The sequence below is a fragment of the Oncorhynchus masou genome, chromosome 16 (assembly GCF_036934945.1).
Source record: "Oncorhynchus masou masou isolate Uvic2021 chromosome 16, UVic_Omas_1.1, whole genome shotgun sequence".
In the NCBI taxonomy this organism is placed as follows: Eukaryota; Metazoa; Chordata; class Actinopteri; order Salmoniformes; family Salmonidae; genus Oncorhynchus; species Oncorhynchus masou.
The window spans coordinates 42911157-42923897 of NC_088227.1; the positions used below are offsets into that span (position 1 = coordinate 42911157).

At 52.7% G+C, this 12741-nt stretch overlaps 1 protein-coding gene across 1 annotated transcript; it reads right to left on the reverse strand.

Annotated features, from left to right (window-relative positions):
* Positions 1-890: 890 nt before the first annotated feature.
* Positions 891-1952, reverse strand: LOC135557326 (uncharacterized). The gene has a single exon (XM_064990508.1). The coding sequence runs from the start codon at positions 1950-1952 to the stop codon at positions 891-893; it is 1062 nt and encodes a 353-aa protein (XP_064846580.1).
* Positions 1953-12741: the final 10789 nt, after the last annotated feature.

Below are 12741 nucleotides of genomic sequence, written 5' to 3' on the forward strand. Positions count from 1 at the left end.
GAGTTACAGTAGTTGATTGGTGGAGACGGGAGTTACAGTAGTTGATTGGTGGAGACGGGGAGATACAGTAGTTGATTGGAGGAGACGGGGAGTTACAGTAGTTGATTGGTGGAGACGGGGATTTACAGTAGTTGATTGGTGGGGACGGGGATTTACAGTAGTTGATTGGTGGGGACGGGGATTTACAGTAGTTGATTGGTGGGGACGGGGATTTACAGTAGTTGATTGGTGGGGACGGGGATTTACAGTAGTTGATTGGTGGGGACGGGGATTTACAGTAGTTGATTGGTGGGGACGGGGATTTACAGTAGTTGATTGGTGGGGACGGGATTTACAGTAGTTGATTGGTGGAGACGGGATTTAGAGTAGTTGATTGGTGGAGACGGGAGTTACAGTAGTTGATTGGTGGAGACGGGAGTTACAGTAGTTGATTGGTGGAGACGGGAGTTACAGTAGTTGATTGGTGGAGACGGGAGTTACAGTAGTTGATTGGTGGGGACGGGGAGTTACAGTAGTTGATTGGTGGTGACGGGAGTTACAGTAGTTGATTGGTGGGGACGGAGGGTTAAAGTAGTTGATTGGTGGGGACGGGAGTTACAGTAGTTGATTGGTGGGGACGGGGAGTTACAGTAGTTGATTGGTGGGGACGGGAGTTACAGTAGTTGATTGGTGGGGACGGGGAGTTACAGTAGTTGATTGGTGGAGACGGGATGTTACCGTAGTTGATTGGTGGGGACGGAGGGTTAAAGTAGTTGATTGGTGGAGACGGGAGTTACAGTAGTTGATTGGTGGGGACGGGAGTTACAGTAGTTGATTGGTGGGGACGGGAGTTACAGTAGTTGATTGGTGGGGGCGGAGGGTTAAAGTAGTTGATTGGTGGGGACGGGGAGTTACAGTAGTTGATTGGTGGGGACGGGAGTTACAGTAGTTGATTGGTGGAGACGGGAGTTACAGTAGTTGATTGGTGGAGACGGGATGTTACAGTAGTTGATTGGTGGGGACGGAGGGTTAAAGTAGTTGATTGGTGGAGACGGGGAGTTACAGTAGTTGATTGGTGGGGACGGGGAGTTACAGTAGTTGATTGGTGGGGACGGAGGGTTAAAGTAGTTGATTGGTGGGGACGGGGAGTTACAGTAGTTGATTAGTGGAGACGGGGAGTTACAGTAGTTGATTGGTGGAGACGGGGAGTTACAGTAGTTGATTGGTGGAGACGGGGAGATACAGTAGTTGATTGGAGGAGACGGGGAGTTACAGTAGTTGATTGGTGGAGACGGGGATTTACAGTAGTTGATTGGTCGAGACGGGGAGTTACAGTAGTTGATTGGTGGGGACGGGGAGTTACAGTAGTTGATTGGTGGGGACGGGGAGTTACAGTAGTTGATTGGTGGGGACGGGGAGTTACAGTAGTTGATTGGTGGGGACGGGGAGTTACAGTAGTTGATTGGTGGGGACGGGGAGTTACAGTAGTTGATTGGTGGGGACGGGGAGTTACAGTAGTTGATTGGTGGGGACGGGGAGTTACAGTAGATGATTGGTGGGGACGGAGGGTTAAAGTAGTTGATTGGTGGAGACGGGGAGTTACAGTAGTTGATTGGTGGAGACGGGGATTTACAGTAGTTGATTGGTGGGGACGGGGAGTTACAGTAGTTGATTGGTGGAGACGGGGAGTTACAGTAGTTGATTGGTGGAGATGGGGAGATACAGTAGTTGATTGGAGGAGACGGGGAGTTACAGTAGTTGATTGGTGGAGACGGGGATTTACAGTAGTTGATTGGTGGGGACGGGGAGTTACAGTAGTTGATTGGTGGGGACGGGGAGTTACAGTCGTTGATTGGTGGAGACGGGGATTTACAGTAGTTGATTGGTGGAGACGGGGATTTACAGTAGTTGATTGGAGGAGATGGGGAGTTACAGTAGTTGATTGGAGGAGATGGGGAGTTACAGTAGTTCATTGGTGGAGATGGGGAGTACAGTAGTTGATTGGTGGAGATGGGGAGCTACAGTAGTTGATGGAGGAGATAGGGAGTTACAGTAGTCGATTGGAGATGGGGAGTTACAGTAGTTGATTGGTGGAGATGGGGAGTTACAGTAGTTGATTGGTGGTGATAGGTAATTACAGTAGTTGATTGGTAGAGGTTATAGTCCCACAAAACATGAGCCTGTCCATCTGTACTAATTCCATCATTAAGTAAATTCCATTGAACACTGGGCCGGCATGCGGTGTTCGGAACCCTGTTTTTCAATGAGTAGCACTCTGGCTTGGCCCCAACTGACTCTGAGTGCTATTCTCCTGGCAGTTGGCTGTACCAGTTCTATACATTTACATTTACATTTTAGTCATTTAGCAGACGCTCTTATCCAGAGCGACTTACAAATTGGTGAATTCACCTTCTGACATCCAGTGGAACAGCCACTTTACAATAGTGCATCTAAATCATTAAGGGGGGGGTGAGAAGGATTACTTAACCTATCCTAGGTATTCCTTGAAGAGGTGGGGTTTCAGGTGTCTCCGGAAGGTGGTGATTGACTCCGCTGTCCTGGCGTCGTGAGGGAGTTTGTTCCACCATTGGGGGGCCAGAGCAGGGAACAGTTTTGACTGGGCTGAGCGGGAACTGTACTTCCTCAGTGGTAGGGAGGCGAGCAGGCCAGAGGTGGATGAACGCAGTGCCCTTGCTTGGGTGTAGGGCCTGATCAGAGCCTGGAGGTACTGCGGTGCCGTTCCCCTCACAGCTCCGTAGGCAAGCACCATGGTCTTGTAGCGGATGCGAGCTTCAACTGGAAGCCAGTGGAGAGAGCGGAGGAGCGGGGTGACGTGAGAGAACTTGGGAAGGTTGAACACCAGACGGGCTGCGGCGTTCTGGATGAGTTGTAGGGGTTTAATGGCACAGGCAGGGAGCCCAGCCAACAGCGAGTTGCAGTAATCCAGACGGGAGATGACAAGTGCCTGGATTAGGACCTGCGCCGCTTCCTGTGTGAGGCAGGGTCGTACTCTGCGGATGTTGTAGAGCATGAACCTACAGGAACGGGCCACCGCCATGATGTTGGTTGAGAACGACAGGGTGTTGTCCAGGATCACGCCAAGGTTCTTAGCGCTCTGGGAGGAGGACACAATGGAGTTGTCAACCGTGATGGCGAGATCATGGAACGGGCAGTCCTTCCCCGGGAGGAAGAGCAGCTCCGTCTTGCCGAGGTTCAGCTTGAGGTGGTGATCCGTCATCCACACTGAAATGTCTGCCAGACATGCAGAGATGCGATTCGCCACCTGGTCATCAGAAGGGGGAAAGGAGAAGATTAATTGTGTGTCGTCTGCATAGCAATGATAGGAGAGACCATGTGAGGTTATGACAGAGCCAAGTGACTTGGTGTATAGCGAGAATAGGAGAGGGCCTAGAACAGAGCCCTGGGGGACACCAGTGGTGAGAGCGCGTGGCGAGGAGACAGACTCTCGCCACGCCACCTGGTAGGAGCGACCTGTCAGGTAGGACGCAATCCAAGCGTGGGCCGCGCCGGAGATGCCCAAATCGGAGAGGGTGGAGAGGAGGATCTGATGGTTCACAGTATCGAAGGCAGCCGATAGGTCTAGAAGGATGAGAGCAGAGGAGAGAGAGTTAGCTTTAGCAGTGCGGAGCGCCTCCGTGATACAGAGAAGAGCAGTCTCAGTTGAATGACTAGTCTTGAAACCTGACTGATTTGGATCAAGAAGGTCATTCTGAGAGAGATAGTGGGAGAGCTGGCCAAGGACGGCACGTTCAAGAGTTTTGGAGAGAAAAGAAAGAAGGGATACTGGTCTGTAGTTGTTGACATCGGAGGGATCGAGTGTAGGTTTTTTCAGAAGGGGTGCAACTCTCGCTCTCTTGAAGACGGAAGGGACGTAGCCAGCGGTCAGGGATGAGTTGATGAGCGAGGTGAGGTAAGGGAGAATGTCTCCGGAAATGGTCTGGAGAAGAGAGGAGGGGATAGGGTCAAGCGGGCAGGTTGTTGGGCGGCCGGCCGTCACAAGAAGCGAGATTTCATCTGGAGAGAGGGGAGAAAGAGGTCAGAGCACAGGGTAGGGCAGTGTGAGCAGAACCAGCGGTGTCGTTTGACTTAGCAAACGAGGATCGGATGTCGTCGACCTTCTTTTCAAAATGGTTGACGAAGTCATCTGCAGAGAGGGAGGAGGGGGGGAGGGGGAGGAGGATTCAGGAGGGAGGAGAAGGTGGCAAAGAGCTTCCTAGGGTTAGAGGCAGATGCTTGGAATTTAGAGTGGTAAAAAGTGGCTTTAGCAGCAGAGACAGAGGAGGAAAATGTAGAGAGGAGGGAGTGAAAGGATGCCAGGTCCGCAGGGAGGCGAGTTTTCCTCCATTTCCGCTCGGCTGCCCGGAGCTCTGTTCTGTGAGCTCGCAATGAGTCATCGAGCCACGGAGCGGGAGGGGAGGACCGAGCCGGCCTGGAGGATAGGGGACATAGAGAGTCAAAGGATGCAGAAAGGGAAGAGAGGAGGGTTGAGGAGGCAGAATCAGGAGATAGGTTGGAGAAGGTATGAGCAGAGGGAAGAGATGATAGGATGGAAGAGGAGAGAGTAGCGGGGGAGAGAGAGCGAAGGTTGGGACGGCGCGATACCATCCGAGTAGGGGCAGTGTGGGAAGTGTTGGATGAGAGCGAGAGGGAAAAGGATAGAAGGTAGTGGTCGGAGACTTGGAGGGGAGTTGCAATGAGGTTAGTGGAAGAACAGCATCTAGTAAAGATGAGGTCGAGCGTATTGCCTGCCTTGTGAGTAGGGGGAAGGTGAGAGGGTGAGGTCAAAGAGGAGAGGAGTGGAAAGAAGGAGGCAGAGAGGAATGAGTCAAAGGTAGACGTGGGGAGGTTAAAGTCGCCCAGGACTGTGAGAGGTGAGCCGTCCTCAGGAAAGGAGCTTATCAAGGCATCAAGCTCATTGATGAACTCTCCGAGGGAACCTGGAGGGCGATAAATGATAAGGATGTTAAGCTTGAAAGGGCTGGTAACTGTGACAGCATGGAATTCAAAGGAGGCGATAGACAGATGGGTAAGGGGAGAGAGAGAGAATGACCACTTGGGAGAGATGAGGATCCCGGTGCCACCACCCCGCTGACCAGAAGCTCTCGGCGTGTGCGAGAACACGTGGGCAGATGAAGAGAGAGCAGTAGGAGTAGCAGTGTTATCTGTGGTGATCCATGTTTCCGTCAGTGCCAAGAAGTCGAGGGACTGGAGGGAGGCATAGGCTGAGATGAACTCTGCCTTTTTGGCCGCAGATCGGCAGTTCCAGAGGCTACCGGAGACCTGGAACTCCACGTGGGTCGTGCGCGCTGGGACCACCAGATTAGGGTGGCCGCGGCCACGCGGTGTGGAGCGTTTGTATGGTCTGTGCAGAGAGGAGAGAACAGGGATAGATAGACACATAGTTGACAGGCTACAGAAGAGGCTACGCTAATGCAAAGGAGATTGGAATGACAAGTGGACTACACGTCTCGAATGTTCAGAAAGTTAAGCTTACGTAGCAAGAATCTTATTGACTAAAATGATTGAAATGCTACAGTACTGCTGGAGTAGGCTAGCTGGTAGTGGCTGCGATGTTGACACTACACTAATCAAGTCGTTCCGTCGAGTGTAATAGTTTCTACAGTGCTGCTATTCGGGGGCTAGCTGGCTAGCTAGCAGGTTGATTGCGTTACGTTACCTTAAAAGAACGACAATAGCTGGCTAGCTAACCTAGAAAATCGCTCTAGGCTACACAATTGTCTTAGATACAAAGACGGCTATGTAGCTAGCTAGCTACGATCAAACAAATCAAACCGTTGTACTGTAATAGTTTCTACAGTGCTGCTATTCGGGGGCTAGCTGGCCTATACTACTGGTAATTGGCTGTACCAGTTCTATACTACTGGTAATTGGCTGTACCAGTTCTATACTACTGGTAGTTGGCTGTACCAGTTCTATACTACTGGTAATTGGCTGTACCAGTTCTATACTACTGGTAATTGGCTGTACCAGTTCTATACTAGTGGTAGTTGGCTGTACCAGTTCTATACTACTGGTAATTGGCTGTACCAGTGCTATAATACTGTCAGCTGGCTGCCCCAAGCTCTGAGTGCTTTTCCTATTAGATTTATCTGGTTGCAAATGGACCAGTGAGAGAGAGTGAGAGAGAGAGAGAGAGAGAGAGAGAGAGAAAGATTTAGATAGAAAGGGAGAGAGAGAGAGAGAGAGAGAGAAGGGGGGGTTGAGAGTGAAGGAGGAGGAGAGAGAGAGGGGGGTTGAGATTGGAGGAGGAAGAGAGAGAGAGAGGGGGGTGAGAGTGAAGGAGGAAGAGAGAGACAGAGAGGGGGGTTAGAGTGAAGGATGAAGAGAGAGAGAGGGGGGGTGAGAGTGAAGGAGGAAGAGAGAGGGGGGGTTGAGTGTGAAGGAGGAAGAGAGAGACAGAGAGGGGGGGTTAGAGTGAAGGAGGAAGAGAGAGAGAGACAGAAAGAGATTCAGCTGAAGCAGAGCACTGGGCTGGGAGAGAGAGAGACAGACAAAGAGAGAGACAGAGAGAGAGACAGATTCAGCTGAAGCAGAGCACTGGGCTGGATTCCCACCGTATCACTTTCTTCTGGTTCACTGGGTTCAGGCCTCAGTTCAAATGGAGTGAAAAGCTCTCTCTTATTCTCTATGGTACACGGTGTCCATATTAGGACAAACCTACTGAGACGAAGGTTATCTTCTCGACACCATAATGGCAGGTAATAGAATAGAGTTCATGTAAATCAATAGACGGAAGGGTTCTGGAGACCTGGTAAAGAAAGTCACATCACACTGGTCTACTTTGGTCGTATAATATTTATCCCAAGATGGAGGACAGAGTAATGCCTGGGAGGGAGGGTGATTGAAGCCAGGCCTGTGCTTGGACGCTTCTGGGGAGGATTTTCCGAGCGCGAGGGACTTGGCGCCGGGGATCCTGTGTATTTTCCACCCTGAGAGCCGCTTGGCACAAGCCTGAATAATAAAGTCATTTTAGTGAGCGAGCTGCTTGCCTGGAGTTCCCTAGCTGTGTGAAACCTCTGTCTCCTGACACCTGCCCCCCCATCCAGCCGGCATTCCTCATCCCCTGCTGGTCTAACAGGGCCTCCTCATCACCCTGCTGGTCTAACAGGGCCTCCTCATCACCCTGCTGGTCTAACAGGGCCTCCTCATCACCCTGCTGGTCTAACAGGGCCTCCTCATCACCCTGCTGGTCTAACAGGGCCTCCTCATCACCCTGCTGGTCTAACAGGGCCTCCTCATCACCCTGCTGGTCTAACAGGGCCTCCTCATCACCCTGCTGGTCTAACAGGGCCTCCTCATCACCCTGCTGGTCTAACAGGGCCTCCTCATCACCCTGCTGGTCTAACAGGGCCTCCTCATCACCCTGCTGGTCTAACAGGGCCTCCTCATCACCCTGCTGGTCTAACAGGGCAACCTCATCACCCTGCTGGTCTAACAGGGCCTCCTCATCACCCTGCTGGTCTAACAGGGCCTCCTCATCACCCTGCTGGTCTAACAGGGCCTCCTCATCACCCTGCTGGTCTAACAGGGCCTCCTCATCACCCTGCTGGTCTAACAGGGCCTCCTCATCACCCTGCTGGTCTAACAGGGCCTCCTCATCACCCTGCTGGTCTAACAGGGCCTCCTCATCACCCTGCTGGTCTAACAGGGCCTCCTCATCACCCTGCTGGTCTAACAGGGCCTCCTCATCACCCTGCTGGTCTAACAGGGCCTCCTCATCACCCTGCTGGTCTAACAGGGCCTCCTCATCACCCTGCTGGTCTAACAGGGCCTCCTCATCACCCTGCTGGTCTAACAGGGCCTCCTCATCACCCTGCTGGTCTAACAGGGCCTCCTCATCACCCTGCTGGTCTAACAGGGCCTCCTCATCACCCTGCTGGTCTAACAGGGCCTCCTCATCACCCTGCTGGTCTAACAGGGCCTCCTCATCACCCTGCTGGTCTAACAGGGCAACCTCATCACCCTGCTGGTCTAACAGGGCCTCCTCATCACCCTGCTGGTCTAACAGGGCCTCCTCATCACCCTGCTGGTCTAACAGGGCATCCTCATCACCCTGGCCTCCTCATCACCCTGCTGGTCTAACAGGGCCTCCTCATCACCCTGCTGGTCTAACAGGGCATCCTCATCACCCTGCTGGTCTAACAGGGCCTCCTCATCACCCTGCTGGTCTAACAGGGCCTCCTCATCACCCTGCTGGTCTAACAGGGCATCCTCATCACCCTGCTGGTCTAACAGGACCTCCTCATCACCCTGCTGGTCTAACAGGGCCTCCTCATCACCCTGCTGGTCTAACAGGGCCTCCTCATCACCCTGCTGGTCTAACAGGACCTCCTCATCACCCTGCTGGTCTAACAGGGCCTCCTCATCACCCTGCTGGTCTAACAGGGCATCCTCATCACCCTGCTGGTCTAACAGGGCCTCCTCATCACCCTGCTGGTCTAACAGGGCCTCCTCATCACCCTGCTGGTTTAACAGGACCTCCTCATCACCCTGGCCTCCTCATCACCCTGCTGGTCTAACAGGGCCTCCTCATCACCCTGCTGGTCTAACAGGGCATCCTCATCACCCTGCTGGTCTAACAGGGCCTCCTCATCACCCTGCTGGTCTAACAGGGCCTCCTCATCACCCTGCTGGTCTAACAGGGCCTCCTCATCACCCTGCTGGTCTAACAGGGCCTCCTCATCACCCTGCTGGTCTAACAGGACCTCCTCATCACCCTGCTGGTCTAACAGGGCCTCCTCATCACCCTGCTGGTCTAACAGGGCCTCCTCATCACCCTGCTGGTCTAACAGGGCCTCCTCATCACCCTGCTGGTCTAACAGGGCCTCCTCATCACCCTGCTGGTCTAACAGGGCCTCCTCATCACCCTGGCCTCCTCATCACCCTGGCCTCCTCATCACCCTGGCCTCCTCATCACCCTGGCCTCCTCATCACCCTGGCCTCCTCATCACCCTGCTGGGTTAACAGGGCCTCCTCGTCACCCTGGCCTCCTCATCACGCTGGCCTCCTCATCACCCTGTTGGTCTAACAGGGCCTCCTCATCACAACACACACAGCCAGCCACCCCTCTCACCCTCACAACACACACAGCCAGCCACCCCTCGCCCCCTCACAACACACACAGCGAGCCACCCCTCGCCCAACAAACACCACACACAGCCAGCCACCCCTCTCCCCCTTCACAACACACACAGCCAGCCACCCCTCGCCCAACAAACACCACACACAACCAGCCACCCCTCTCCCCCTCACAACACACAGCCAGCCACCCCTCGCCCAACAAACACCACACACAGCCAGCCACCCCTCGCCCAACAAACACCACACACAGCCAGCCACCCCTCTCCCCCTTCACAACACACAGCCAGCCACCCCTCGCCCAACAAACACCACACACAGCCAGCCACCCCTCTCCCCCTTCACCACACACAGCCAGCCACCCCTCGCCCCCTCACAACACACACAGCCAGCCACCCCTCGCCCAACAAACACCACACACAGCCAGCCACCCCTCTCCCCCTTCACAACACACACAGCCAGCCACCCTCGCCCCCTCACAACACACACAGCCAGCCACCCCTGGCCCCCTCACAACACACACAGCCAGCCACCCCTCTCCCCCTCACAACACACAGCCAGCCACCCCTCGTCCAACAAACACCACACACAGCCAGCCACCCCTCGCCCAACAAACACCACACACAGCCAGCCACCCCTCTCCCCCTTCACAACACACAGCCAGCCACCCCTCGCCCCCTCACAACACACACAGCCAGCCACCCTCGCCCAACAAACACCACACACAGCCAGCCACCCTCTCCCCCTTCACAACACACACAGCCAGCCACCCCTCGCCCCCTCACAACACACACAGCCAGCCACCCCTGGCCCCCTCACAACACATACAGCCAGCCACCCTCGCCCAACAAACACCACACACAGCCAGCCACCCCTCGCCCAACAAACACCACACACAGCCAGCCACCCCTCGCCCAACAAACACCACACACAGCCAGCCACCCCTCGCCCCCTCACAACACACACAGCCAGCCACCCCTCGCCCAACAAACACCACACACAGCCAGCCACCCCTCGCCCAACAAACAACACACACAGCCAGCCACCCCTCCCCCCCTCACAACACACACAGCCAGCCACCCCTCGCAACACACACAGCCAGCCACCCCTCGCAACACACACAGCCAGCCACCCCTCGCCCAACAAACACCACACACAGCCAGCCACCCCTGGCCCCCTCACAACACACACAGCCAGCCACCCCTCGCCCAACAAACACCACACACAGCCAGCCACCCTCGCCCCCTCACAACACACACAGCCAGCCACCCCTCGCCCCCTCACAACACACACAGCCAGCCACCCTCGCCCAACAAACACCACACACAGCCAGCCACCCTCGCCCAACAAACACCACACACAGCCTGCCACCCCTCTCCCCCTTCACAACACACACAGCCAGCCACCCTCGCCCAACAAACACCACACACAGCCAGCCACCCCTCTCCCCCTCACAACACACACAGCCAGCCACCCCTCGCCCCCTCACAACACACACAGCCAGCCACCCCTCTCCCCCTTCACAACACACACAGCCAGCCACCCCTCGCCCAACAAACACCACACACAGCCAGCCACCCCTCCCCCCCTCACAACACACACAGCCAGCCACCCCTCGCCCAACAAACACCACACAACCGTCCGTAACTTCTTTAAAGATACACCTATGGAGGGGTCAGACTACTTTAAAAGGCAGGGAGGGTCACCATGGACAGAGGAAGCCTGGTCAACATCAACATCATGTTTGAAGCTTGTGTACAAAACCTAAAGTAAAACACGCAAAACGAAACGTAAGAATAGAAATAGCATAAATAGAACATATCTACCACTTTTTAAAACTTGCTTTAAAAAGGACAATGACAAATCTATAGCACACCATTTCTTTGTGAATTTGGTTGGGTCGCCCAAAAAGTTGAATACTGCAGCTTGTTTAGCCTAATCAAACCACCCGGGTCAAACAGAAAGGGATGCTATGTGAGCTAGCTGACTATAGCTATCCAAAACTGGAACTCTTCCAAGTAACAAAAGAAAGCTTTTGGTTTTATTAATTTATTGCAACCAGGGCCTGCATGTGTTAGTGCCAAATTGGTTTCTGTACACTGTACTGCATGATTGTAGCGGGTTTAGCAACACGTTAGTTCTAGTAGCTATGTTGACTATGACATTAGCTAATATCGTGACAAAGATGTAGGCTGTGTGTAGCGGTTAGCGGTTATGGAATGAAGGTTTGGCTTGGAAAGTTTTTTTTTCACCTGATCACAGAATAGCGCTTAGATGCGAGAAGGAATTATACAACGAGCAAAGATCATGCTCTTTCTTTGTGGCTGCTATGAACGGGAACAGTGTTTTATTTTGGGGGGGGGGTGTGATCACATCTATTCATTCTGCCGATTCTGTTAAAATATTTATTCAAACGGAAGCAAACGGAACAAAAACCGAGGATAAACCTACCTATATTTGTCCAATAGAAACTCTCATTAGCAACTGTTTGGTCTAATGATTACACACTTGGTCAGCTAGATGCAGGCAAGAGTTTGCAAGGCGGTATTGAATGTGTCACTGTCTGTCACCTTGATTACAAAAAAATAAAAAATATGTATCTCGACGTGTGTGCACCTACGTTGTAAACTTTCATTCATAGGCTAGGTTGTAGAAACCTCAATGATGGGTTTAAGGAAGATTTAAGTATCATGTAGTAACCTAAACCTATCACTGTTACATTGAACTGCATGAATGGAATATTTATTTATTATTTATTTACCCGTTATTATACCAGGTAAGTTGACTGAGAACACGTTCTCATTTGCAGCAACGACCTGGGGAATAGTTACAGGAGAGAGGAGGGGGATGAATGAGCCAATTGAACACTGGGGATTATTAGGTGACCGTGATGTTTTGAGGGCCAGATTGGGAATTTAGCCAGGACACCGGGGTTAACACCCCTACTCTTACGATAAGTGCCATGGGATCTTTAATGACCTCAGAGAGTCAGGACACCCGTTTAACGTCCCATCCAAAAGACGGCACCCTACACACGGCAGTGTCCCCAATCACTGCCCTGGGGCATTGGGATATTATTGAGACCAGAGGAAAGAGTGCCTCCTACTGGGCATCCAACACCACTTCCATGAATGACAATCATCCAATATGATGTAATAGAAATAAGGCCGTGCTCATAAATTTAAAAACGGCACCGACCGCCACTGCCAGAAACAAAACATTGGAGAGGAGTGTCTAGGAGAGGGTCAAAGGTTGTCATACTAAAAAAGAAGCTCACGGGGGGACAGGACCAGGAAGGAAAATCATCAGAAATATAAAGGAATAATGATGTGATGGCCAGTTAACACAGTTTTCTTGGTTAGAAACACTTTACCTGGCGTACAGGTACAGTACACAGGTTTCAGACAGGTTTCAGGCCATAATTTTCCTTCCTGTTGCATCATGGGACGCGATCAAATCGTGAAATCAAACTCGATCACAGAAACGTAGCAGCTAGCAGGCTGACAGATTAAATGTTTATTCCTGTAAAAGTAGCAGCTAGCAGGCTGACAGATTAAATGTTTATTCCTGTAAAAGTAGCAGCTAGCAGGCTGACAGATTAAATGTTTATTCCTGTAAAAGTAGCAGCTAGCAGGCTGACAG

Bases quoted from the DNA above. Each gene is read 5' to 3' on its own strand.
- LOC135557326 (XM_064990508.1), bottom strand. From the start codon at position 1,952: ATGAACTACTGTAACTCCCCATCTCCTCCAATCAACTACTGTAACTCC.